Source organism: Morus notabilis, unplaced genomic scaffold, assembly GCF_000414095.1.
Source record: "Morus notabilis unplaced genomic scaffold, ASM41409v2 Scaffold78, whole genome shotgun sequence".
NCBI classification, from domain to species: Eukaryota; Viridiplantae; Streptophyta; class Magnoliopsida; order Rosales; family Moraceae; genus Morus; species Morus notabilis.
This window is the reverse complement of record NW_010367622.1, coordinates 3,392,387-3,404,927: the sequence shown is the minus strand read 5'-3', so window position 1 is coordinate 3,404,927 and position 12,541 is coordinate 3,392,387. Positions and strand designations below refer to the sequence as shown.

General features: G+C 43.8%; 1 protein-coding gene across 1 annotated transcript; it reads right to left on the bottom strand.

Annotated features, from left to right (window-relative positions):
- Positions 1–528: 528 nt before the first annotated feature.
- LOC21410696 (exo-poly-alpha-D-galacturonosidase) lies at positions 529–12,541 on the bottom strand. Its single transcript, XM_024175407.1, has 3 exons — positions 11,949–12,541; positions 1,528–1,859; positions 529–1,193 (listed from the first exon to the last, which is right to left on the bottom strand). The coding sequence occupies exons 1-3, from the start codon at positions 12,503–12,505 to the stop codon at positions 691–693; spliced, it is 1,392 nt and encodes a 463-aa protein (XP_024031175.1). The 5' UTR covers positions 12,506–12,541; the 3' UTR covers positions 529–690.

The following is a 12,541-nucleotide window of genomic DNA, read 5'->3' as shown; positions in this document are numbered from 1 at the left end:
AAATTCTACAGTTGTAATAAAAAAAGGTTCAAATCTCCACAGTTTGAGTTGTTGAACCAAACATGCCCTTAGAGTTTAGCTCCTCTTTCAAATTCAACCGTTCAAATCATTTTTGAACAGAAAAAGTGCCCATTCTCTCTGCTTTTCACACCTATCAAACACAATTTAAATTTTATTCTCTATTTAAATTAAAACTTTCAATTCAAATTACAATATAAACCACACAGTTTGAATTTTTCTGTTCAAATCAAAATGTTCGAACCAATAAAATTCAAATCAGCGAACCAAACGGGATAATGTGAACCGGTAAATGTAGCCCAGTCACAAAGTGATAGTGTTGATGATGTGTTCTTGATTAAAAAAACAAATAGTTAATTCAAACTCCAGGAGCTTGTATAATAGGAGGAAAGGTGGAAGCATGGAGATAAGTAAGGGAATTAGTGAAAGAATTTTGGGACCTACGATTGTTTATGAAAAGAGATAAGAGGATTAGTGCAAGGATTTTAAGACGCACATATTTCAAATTCTGAAGGGAAATGCGATCTTTATTCCAAAATGAATTGTATTATTATCTTAAAGGTACACTTACGGATTCTAAGACAGCAGGTTTCGTGGAAAATATTGGAACCCTGCTCAAATACGTCCATAACAAAAACAATCAAAATAATGGCATCATCCAATGGCTCTTGCTCATTTCCCTGTTTGCCATTGTTTGAACAAACCCGAATGGAAATTAAGCAGAGATATGTTATTTACAGTTGCAGACCTGAAATCCAAAGGAATGTTCCACCGCTTCGATCGATCATCATTCCATCTCATGTTTACATTTTTGACCTCCAATCCATCGATGTGTTCCATCAAGAATCCAGCCGAGCTGCGATTAACTAGTCCCTGGCACCCCGGTCGATAGTCAACCACGCCACCAGCATACTTTGTCCATCGTCTGTAAGTGAGATTCACGTTGATGAATCTCAAGTTTCTAAGTACTCCGCCTTTCGAGCCTGATAAGAAGATGCCATTTTCGGAATTTACAGTGATGTTAACAAAGAGTACGTTTGAGATAGAACCCTCCTTAGAACTTGAGTTCCGTGGGCAAGTAGTCACATAAATAGGCTCTGCTCTCCCCCACCATGATGGATCATAGTATCTTGTGCTGATGTTGATTTTTGAAAATGTTACATCACTAACATTTCCTGCACAAGATGAATAAATGAGCATAAAGAAAGCTCATTTACTATGCTCATTTACGATGAAGCAAATAAGATCACAGGAACTTTATTTACTATGACCAAAGGAGTTTAAATTTCTCAAAGCATTTAGTACCACAAGAGAAACAGTACCAATTTGATCAAAACTCATCTAATAGATAAATGCATAGCAGATTGCATTTTGAAAAGATCTTTCAATATGATTCTGCAAAAAGGGATGGAATTTTTTGCATTGGATTTATCCTCAAATTAGTGTAGTTTTTCTTTCTTCTTTATGTACTAAGAGAGATCGGTTGAATGGTAAGCAAAGGAGGCATACCTCCATCACGAATCTGAAATCCCAGTCCTCTGTGAGAATCTACAATGGTAATATTGTCAAACACAAGGCCTTTGAAATCAAACAAACTGGCACTACCAAGTTTGATTGCTGAAGACTTTGTTCTAATCCAAGAGTCGGTGGTGGTTAAATTTATAAGAGGGCCAGAATATGTCTTCGGACAGATTGCATCGTCTCCTGTATCGATGTGGCATCTTGTGATTTGTGTATTATTTGAATCCTCAATATCTATCCCATCAGTATTCGGTGTGTTAAAATCTCCGTAGATTGAAACATCATGAATGGTTGTGTTTTCACATCCCAATATATGCAAGCTGCAATTATGCAATCTCCATTAGATAACAACCGATCAATTGATTATTTAAGTACAGCTGACAAATCCAATCCAAAGATGGGCAATCTAAACGTATGAAAGAAGGAATATATATGAACGAGTACAACAATGAACATTTAAGGCCCCGTTCATTTCGCCAATTCGAGTTTAGAATTCGAGTTTTGCTACAGTAAAAAGCTCTCAGAAACAGTCACATCTAACTTTTTTGCTACAGTAAAAAGCTCTCACACAAAATCACATCTCAACTCGAATTACAAACTCGAATCAGCGAAATGAACGGACCCTAAGTATACTCATTGAGCTGAATGCACATTGCAATCTTGCAACGAACATGCTAGTGAAAAGGGTCCGAATTTCTTTTGTAAACAAATAGTACATTATCTAGTTCCGTTGTTGTGTCTTGGACGTGTCATTCCAAAGGTTTTCCTGAAATACGCCTAATTACTAAGCTAAGGCACCCGTTATGATAACTTAAGCCCTAGCAAGGTAATGTATCTGATGCAATCATTTCTAGTTAAGCCTTGGCATAAACTATGGTCATAATCAGAATATAGAACAATACAAAGTTTCATTTTGGAAAAAGAAAAACCTTGAAAAGAAAGCGAGTAGCAGTGAATAAAGCAACAGACCACAATGGCCTATCCTCATGTCAACCATGTTGGCACTTGGCAGTGGCAACTTGGCCACTTCTAACGGCTAGGCTTCATGGAGAAGTCAAGGACCCACAATTCTTTTTCATGGGCCCCATATGTTTTCAGGTGCCGTGTGTCTCCTTAAGTAGATAAGCTTGAAAGGTCTCCGCCCTCTGGGTTATCCCAGTCCCTAACTCAAACTTTGCCCATTTATATGTACATAAAAAATGAAATACGAGACGCCCTCAGGCCTTGCAACCAATGTTCAGTGGATAACCATGAAAGGGCTCTACATGCACGTGCCCACCAGATAGAGGAAAGTGAGTTGCAGATATTTCCCTCAAAGTTTATGTTAGAGCACATGGAGTCTAATTATTGTTCTGACAAAGAGTTAGCATTCAGATCACCCTTATATAGGAGAATTTCACATGTGCTTTTTGGTTACCACAATTTTACTTATATTAAGAGTAAGTGAGAGGTTAGAGAAAATGCAAGGAGCCTGAGAGAGATGGAAGGTGTTTAATTTCTCTTATAATTTTCTTTTTGATAGAATCCGGATAGTTTGAAACAAGAATGGAATAGATTCTGGGCAAGAATGAGCTAGAATTTGCTCTGTTCTATATTTAATTTCAATGAAAACGCATACAAAGTAGAGGATAAATTCGCAGATTATTACAGAGGTCTGTTAGCTCTCCCTCCTAACCAGTCTCTTCTGACTAACCAATTGCCTACCTCCACCTCTCTTCCTCTCTTCTTTTATTTCACGCTCACAACGAAAATAACAGAATTGCCTAACAAATTCTAATAGCCTACACAATCCCAAGGCGCACCCTTCTAACCAACTTCCTCCTCGGGAATTCCTTCAGCAACCTACACAAAAACCCCTTCCTGCCCTTGGGCTTTCATCTGGGCCTTCAGTCTCCTGGAATAAGTGAATCTACCCGCCGCCCAAAGTTTCACCTTGTCCTCAAGGGGAAAGGCTGGAAACTGCTGCTGAATGGTGGAAAATGGCTCCCAAGTAGCCTCAAAGGCGGGAAGCCCACGCCATTGGAGCAGCACTTTGACCACACCCGGTTGACCGTCCATTCCGGGCCGAACTCCCAACACCTGTTCGGGCTCCACTAAGAGCTCGTGTCCGACCGACAGTTGGGGTGGAAGCTGATGGGAAGGACTGAATGGTGCCAATTGCTCGGCGAAGCGGGAAACATGAAACACATGGTGAATTTGGGCACCCTCAGGCAGATGTAGCTTGTAAGCCACAGCGCCCACACGTGCCACCACTTCATACGGACCATAGAAACGGGGAGCCAACTTCTCATTGCGGCAAGTGGCAAGTGTTCGTTGCCGGTAGGGGCGGAGCTTAAGGTAAACCATATCGCCCACAACAAACTACACATTCCGCCAGTGTTTATCCGCCTCCAACTTCATTTGCTCTTGAGCACGGACCAAATGTTGTTTGAGTTCATCGAGCACGCCATCCCGAGAAGCCAGCTGCTGCTCAACAGAAGAAACCGTGGTGGTCCCTGGGTTGTAACGGACTAGGGGAGGCGGGTCACGCCCATAAAGGATACAGAAGGGTGTGGTTTGGGCCGCCAAATGGAAGGACGTGTTATACCAATATTCCGCCCAAGCAAGCCATTTCTTCCATTGGCGGGGCTTATCCGAGGCGAAGCAACGGAGGTAAGCTTCAATGCATCAGTTCACGACCTCGGTCTGTCCATCCGTTTACGGGTGATACGCCGTGCTGCGGTTGAGAGAAGTTCCCTGCAACCGAAAGAGTTCAGACCAAAAGGTGCTAAGGAAGACCTTGTCGCGATCGGAGACGATGGAACGGGGAATGCCGTGTAGCCTAACCACGTCGGTCATGAACACTTGAGCAACCGAGTGGGCTGTATAGGGGTGATGCAGAGCAATGAAATGGCCATACTTGCTGAGCCGATCCACCACTACAAAAATGGAGTCGTACCCTTCCGATTTGGGCAGCCCGTCGATGAAATCCATCGACACATCCTCCCATACCCTGTCCGGTAGAGGTAAGGGCTGCAATAATCCCCCCGGAGATAAGGATTGGTTTTTGTTTTGTTGACAAGTGGGGCATTGAGCCACATAGTTCTGCACATCACGTTTCATGCCCAACCAATACCGTTCTGATGCCAAGCACTTATATGTCTTGAACACTTCGGAGTGACCGCCAAAAGGGTTGTCATGGTATTCCCGAAGTAGTGTTCGGACAAAAGGAGGCTTTGGGAATCACCATACGGCCTTTAAATAGCAACCGGCCATGCTCTATAGTAAACCCTAGGTAAGCCGAAGGACTGTGCTCCGGATTTGGCATAGGCGAGCATCTTGGCCAAATTGTTGCTGCAACTCCGTCATATCCAGGGGTTCCGGAACAGAAAGAAGTGAGTGAGAAAACGAGGAAACTGGAGTAATCCGAGAAAGTGCGTCAGCAGCCTAGCCTTATTCCCAGTCCCCGAACGGTATTGAATCTCAAAGTCGTACCCAAGAAGCTTGGAAAGCCATCGTTGGTGCTCCAAGCTTTACCAGCCGCTGCTCAAGTAAATACTTCAAGCTACTCTGATCAGTCCGAACAATGAACCACCGTCCCAGAAGGTAAGCCCGCCACTTCTGGATGGCGAGGACGATAGCCATTAACTCCATTCATAGACTGACTTCAAGCGGGCCTGAGGAGACAAAACGTGGCTGAAATAAGCAATTGCCCGCTGGTTTTGAGATAAAACCGCCCCCAATTCATACCCTGAAGCATCTGTTTCGACTATAAAAGGTTGTTTAAAGTTTGGCAAAGCTAACACGGGCACGGATGACATGGCTTGCTTAAGCTGTCGGAAAGCTTGGTCAACCGCCGGTGTCCATCCAAAATTGTCTTTTTTGAGCTGATCTGTAAGGGGCCATGCGATGTTGCCATAGCCTTGGACGAATTTCCGATAATATATGGTTAAGCCAAGGAAGCCCCTGAGTTCTCGGAGTGACGTCGGAGTTGGCCATGTCAGCATGGCCGCCACTTTTTTCATATCCGCTGCCACCCCCGTTTGCGGAAATGATGTGGCCGAGATACTCCAATTGCGATTGGCCAAAGCTACATTTCTTCTTGTTGGCGTATAAATGGCGTTGCTGCAGCACCTCCAACACCTGTGTCAAGTGCCCCACATGTTCCTCTAAACTTGTACTGTACACGAGGATGTCATCGAAAAAAACTAGGACGTATTTCCGCAAAAAGGCTTTGAAAACGTCGTTCATTAACGACTGGAAAGTTGCCGGCGCGTTGGTGAGCCCGAAAGGCATCACCAAGAATTCGTAATGCCCTTCGTGCGTTCGGAAGGTGGTTTTCGGCACATCTTCTTCCCGCACCCTAATCTGGTGTTAGCTTCAAAAAAATGCAAGCTTTATGCAGTTCGTCGAGGAGTTCATCTATGACCGGTATGGGAAATTTGTTCGGCACTGTTGCTTCATTAAGAGCGCGATAATCAACGCAAAACCTCCAATTACCGTCTTTTTTTTTACTAGCAACACCGGACTGGAAAAAGGGCTGGAGCTTGTCTTGAATGATTTCGGATTGTATCATCTCCTTGACCAAGCATTCTATTTCATCCTTCTGGGCTTGCGGGTACCTATACGGCCGTACACTGATGGGGGATGTCCCCTCTTGAAGGATAATTGCATGATCACGACTCCGCCGGGGAGGAAGCCCTTCGGGCATCTCAAAGACCGAGGAGTACTGTTGCAGCAATGCTTGTATAGGTTCTGGAACTTGCTCGTCCTGCTCACAACCAACCTCCAACCCTACCGAACCCTGTCTAAACTCCAATAACAATCCTTCTTTCTCCTTCCGCAAAACCTTCATCATGGATTTCAGGGACACGAGGGATTTGCTCAGACCAGGTTCCCCTTGCAGAGTCGCTTGAATCTCACCCACCCGAAACTTCATGGTAAGTGTCTGACAATTGACATGCATCCCACCAAGCGTGCCCAGCCATTGCATTCCCAGGATAACATCCGAGCTACCCAATTCCAGGGGCATGAAATCCTCCACAATTTCTAACCCAGCCAAGGAAAGCCCCACTCTCCCCACCACTGGAATCCCTAGTTTCTGAACCAAAATAGAGGAGATAAAGTTATGTGTAGCACCATAGTCCACCAGAACCACCACCTCTTGGGGTCCCACCCGTCCCTTCATCTTCATGGTTTTTGGGGTAGTTAAACCCACCACTGAGTTCAGAGAAATTTCTACCATCTCCGGTGCTTCCGTCTCATCCACTTCCTCGGCTGCTTCTTGGATTTCTCCCTCATCCTCCACGAGCAACACTTGCAGCTCCTTCAAACGTGGCCTGGGTTGTATCTTTCATCACATCTAAAACACAACCCTTTCTCTCTTTTGGCTTAATACTCAGTCTCAGACAAACGACGGAAAGAAATTAGTTGTTTGGATCGGATCTGTTACCTATTGGCTTCTCGAAAGGTTGCGGCGTCCTGTTCCACAAAGAAGCATGGACTCTTAAGTTAGTGTGAAGGCCAGGGACTGAAGCACGGCCTTGGGCTGGATGTGGGCCTCTGGCCTTACGTAGCATCTCATTGCACTCCTCCACTCTCTTGGCTAAGTCCATTAGGCCCAATCCTTTGGGCTGGGCCATGCGGACCTTGGCCCTAATCTCAGGCTTAAGTCCATTAATGAAATTTCTTTCCTGGATTGGGTCGGGTATATCCACCAACGAAGCCACCAAGAGTTCAAACTGCCGGCGATATTCATCCACCGTTCCTTCTTGACATAGAGCAAGGAATTGCTCATATGTCGTACCTTCTTGTGTTGGTCGGAACCGATCTTGGAACATCGTCTTCAAATCCTGCCAATCTCAGATTGCTTGTCTCCCATCGGCCCACTGAAACCATGCTAGGGCATCCATCAAGATTAATGACAGCAGTGTCCAGCTTCTCTACCTCAATCAAGCGATTCATGTTAAATATCGCTCTGCCCGGAAAACCCAGCCGTCGGGGTTGTTATCGTCAAAGACCGGCATCTCCAATCTCCGCCCTCTTCCTTCGTACTTCCAATCAGTCTCTCGATTTTCGCCGCTCCGATCTGTCTCCCCTGCTGAGAACGACGATCTGTAGGGGTGAGGATCCTCCGAAAGCTCCTGTCGGCTACCCTTCGACGCCTTCTGCAATTTCAGCCACATCTCCAACTTCACGTTGAGTGCGGCCATTCCTTTCTCCAGCTCTGCCAGCTTTTGCGAATCCCCCTTAACAGATTCTATCTCGCCCTGGATGTCTCCCCGCACAGTACATCTACTCTTCCATGATATTCCTAGCCATTCTCCAACCTTCTTTGCAGCCATGCTCTCCAAATCGTGACGCTCTGATACCAAATTGATACAATCTGGATAGTTTGAAATAAGAATGGAAAAGATTCTAGGCAAGAATGAGCTAGAATTTGCTTTGTTCTATATTAACTTCAGTGAAAACGCATACAAAGTAAAGGATAAATTCGCAGACTATTAGAGAGGTATGCTAGCTCTCCCTCCTAACCAGTCTCTTCTGACTAACTAATTGCCTACCTCCACCTCTCTTCCTCTCTTCTTTTATCTCACGCTCACAACAAAAATAACATAATTGCCTAACAAATTCTAACAACCTACACAATCCCGAGGCGACCTTCTAACCAACTTTCTCCTCGAGAATTCCTTCAACAACTTGCACAAAATCCCCTTCTTGCCTTTGGGCTTTCGTATGGGCCTTCGGTCTCCTAGCATAAGTGAATCGGACTGGGGCCTTAACACTTTTTTATCATAATGAAATTGTAACTCCGCCTATGCATTTGTATAACCGGTCCCGAGCCCGGGTAAAAGAGGAGGGTTGCAGCAGGTTGACGGCAAGCGTAAAAATAAGTCACTCTCATGGATTTCACTCACATAGAATTTGTTGGAGCGTTCCCTACATGCGACGCGCTATGTCGAGCCCCAGGTATAGTGTTAAATAGGCAAGGGGGGTCTTCGCACATTCATGGACATGTGCGGGGGGAAAAGCGAGCCCATGCGCCGTGTCAGGCCCCAAATATGGTGAAAAATATGCAAGGGGGTCCTTGCACATTCATGCACGTGTGCAAGGGGCAGAGCTAACCCATGATAGGAAAATTCGTTTAGGTAGTTGGAATGTAGGTTCTTTAACTGGTAGATCTATGGAGTTAGTAGATATTATGGTAAGAAGAAAAATTAACATTTTATGCTTACAAGAAACGAAGTGGACATGAGAGAAAGCAAAGGAGATTGGAAATTTAGGACACGAGTTATGGTATACAAGTTGGGAAAGGAATCGCAATAGAGTTGGTATTCTAGTGGATAACATTGTGAACGATGACGTAGTTGAGATTAAGCGAATAGGGGATAGAATTATTATGCTCAAATTGGTACTAGGAAATAAGTTCATCTATGTAATTAGTGCTTACGCTTCACAAATAGGATTGGATGCGGAAACTAGTCAAGTTCTGAGAAGACATAAATGACTTAGTGTGTCGTATAGGCAATGAGGATAGCATTTTCATTAAATGAGATTTCAATGGGCATGTTGGTCAGGATAGGGAAAACTTCGAAAGGATCCACGGTGGTTTTGGTTTTGGAGCTCGAAACGAAGAAGGAAAATCTATTTTGGAATTTGCGCTGGGACATGATTTTATCATAACAAACACATTTTTCAAGAAAAGAGATTCCCACTCGATCACTTTAAGAATGGGAGGAACTTGAGCCAAATAGATTATTTTCTCACAAGGTATAAAGAACGTTCTAAATATAAGAATTGTAAAGTAATTCCTGGAGAAGTACTAGCCACCCAACATAGGTTAGTGATCTTAGATGTGAACATTAAGCTTTGCTATAGAAGAACTAAGATAAACCACCTCCCACGAACTCGTTGGTGGCATTTGAAAGGAGTAAAGCAATTGGCCTTTAAAGAGAAGTTGTTAGATGAGGCTACTTGGTCACATATAAATGATGCAAATACTCTGTGGGATGTCATGGCCAGCTGCATTAGAAAAGTGGTAAAGGAGGTACTAGGGGAATCTAGAGGTAAAGGCCCCCCTGGGAAAAAAACCTGGTGGTGGAGTGAGGAAGTTCAAAAGGCTATTAGGACCAAGAGAAATTTTATATAGAGATTTACCAAAGCGTAAGGATGTTAAAACTTTTAATAAGTACAAATAAGCGAAGAAAGAAGCTAAGCGAGCAGTTGGTAAGGCTCGTTTTACTTACCTAGATGAGGTATATAGGAAACTTGGGATTAGAGAAGGAGAGAATGATATATATAAACTAGCTAGGATAAGAGAAAGGAAGTGTCGGGACCTAAATCAAGTGAGATGTGTTAAGGATGATACTGATCAGGTTCTGACAAAAGATAAAGACATTAGAGAAAGGTGGAGGAGTTACTTTCAGAAGCTTTATAATGATGATCATGCGATAGAGTTTGACAATCTTAAGTCACAAGGAGAACCTAATGTGATGTATACAAGAGGAATCAGAGTCTCAGAAGTTAAAACGGCACTACAGAAGATGAAAAAATGGAAGGCATGTGGACCAGATGATATTCCAATAAAGGTTTGGATGGCGTTAAGAGATGCTGAAATTGTGTGGCTCACTAAGCTTTTTAATGAGATACTAAAAAAGAAGCACATGCCTGATGCATGGAGGAAAAGTATTATTGTCCTCATCTTCAAGAATAAAAGAGATGTGCTGAATTGTAACAATTATAGGGCCATAAAATTAATAAGCCACACTATGAAACTTTAGGAGAAACTTATCGAAAGGAGATTAAGGGCCACAACTACCATCTCAGGTAACCAATTTGGCTTCATGCCAAACAGATCAACCACGGAAGCTATTTTTCTTCTTAGGATGCTGATGGAAAGGTACAGAGAAGCCAAGACGGACCTACATATGGTCTTTATAGATTTAGAAAAGGCATATGATAAGGTGCCGAGCGAAGTTTTATGGTGGGCGATAGAAAAGAGAGGTGTACATGTGAGGTATATCAAGGTAATTAAGGACATGTACGATGGGGTGGTCACGAGTGTGAGAACTGTCGGAGGCTACACGGCAGAGTTCCCCATTCGGATCGATTTTCATCAAGGATCTGCTCTTAGTCCTTTTTTACCATCGTGATGGATGAGTTGACAGGAGAAACCCAAGATAAAGTTCCTTGGTGTATGCTTTTTGCGGACGATATAGTTTTAGTTGATGAACATAGGGAAGGAGTTAACCGTAAGTTAGAACTACGAAGACAGACTCTCGAGACGAAAGGATTTAAGTTAAGTAAGATGAAAACTGAATACACGCATTGTAGGTTTAGTAACTCAAGTAATCAGAGTGGTGGAATTTCTTTAGATGGTGTGGAGATTGGAGCTTTTAGGAAGTTTAGGTATCTTGGATCTATAGTGCAGTACGAATGAGATATAGAAGAGGATATTCAACATAGTATTAAGGCAGGGTGGGTTAAGTGGAAGAATGTTACGAGAGTTTTATGTGATGGCAAGATGCCTATTAAGTTGAAAGGAAAGTTCTATAGGACTGCAATCCGCCCAACTATGTTATATGGTAGTGAATGTTGGGCCATTAAAAGACAACATATATGTAAGATGGGTGTGGCAGAAATGCGTATAATAAGATGGATGAGTGGCCATACGAGAATGAATCGCATAAAGAATGAAGTTATTCGGAGTAAAATAGGTGTAGCACCAATAAAAAGATAAAATGCACGAAGGCCGCTTGAAGTGGTACGGGCATGTCCAACATAGACCGCTAGAAGCACTAGTTCGTGCTTAGGAGGATATTCTTATACCTAATACTAGGAGAGAGAGGGGTAAACCAAGAATTACGTGGACTGAAATAGTTAGGAAAGACATTCTAGATTTAGGCCTTCAGGAAAGTTTAATTTCGAACAGAACTGCGTAGAAAAGTGAAATCCATATAGCCAACCCCAATTAAATTAGGATTAAGGCTTCTTGTTGTTGTTGTTGTTGTTGATCATAATGAAATTGTGCAACAACTAAAAACTGGAGTAACTCATATGTGAAATTGAAATAAGGACCACTTTCTATCGCCACCTGCCGATGTAATATTATCGTAATAGTTACAAACTTATAAGGGGGGGTAAGCATGGATAAAAGATTATTGAACAAATCCCAACTGACGTTGGCATGGACAAAGTTTTCTTTTTGTAAGGAATAAAATCAAGATTGAAAAATCAATTATGTTGGACATGGACGTCTAAGTAACAAACTTAAATCACGCCTAAGATTGTAAAGCATAAAAAGATCACACAATTCAATGGAAGAAAAGGGGGCAAAAAAGACGACTCGAATCTGTAATATAAAAAATATTAGGGGCACAATATAATTAACACAAATCTGAGATAGAGAGAGAGAGAGAGAGAGAGCTGACCACCAATAAGCGGGCTTGGTGAAGGTAACGTTCCAAACCCTGACGTTCCTGCAACCGACGAATCCAACCAACCTAGGACGACACTCGTCGCCGGAGCAAGCGCCGGTGCGGTTCCAGCTGACCATGACGTTCTTCCGCTCATCAAACCTCTCAACGAAGGCCAATCCCTGGCCGTCGACGGCGCCGCCTCCGGTGATCCCGACGTCGCTGGCGTTCTCCGCCAGCACCACGTACCACCGCGACCGCTCCCCCGGGTAGTCCTCGATCCTCGCGCCGCCAAGGATCGTCGCGCCCTCCCGGACGTCCAGAACTATGCCGGACTTGAGGTGGATCGTCGCCGTCAGGAACGTCCCCGGAGGAAACGACACGAGGCAGGCGGTCCGAGCGGGACACGCGTCGATGGCGGATTGGATTGCGGCGGTGTCGTAGTGGCGGCCGTCGCCGGTGGCTCCGAAGTTGGTGACTAAGAAGGTTGGCGACGTGTCGGAGAGGGATTGGACCAGGGAGAATAGTGGGAAGAGATGGAGATATAAGAGGATTCTCCCTCTTCTAGCCATTTTTGCTTTGGGAATATTTGTTTGTTAGTTAGGTCT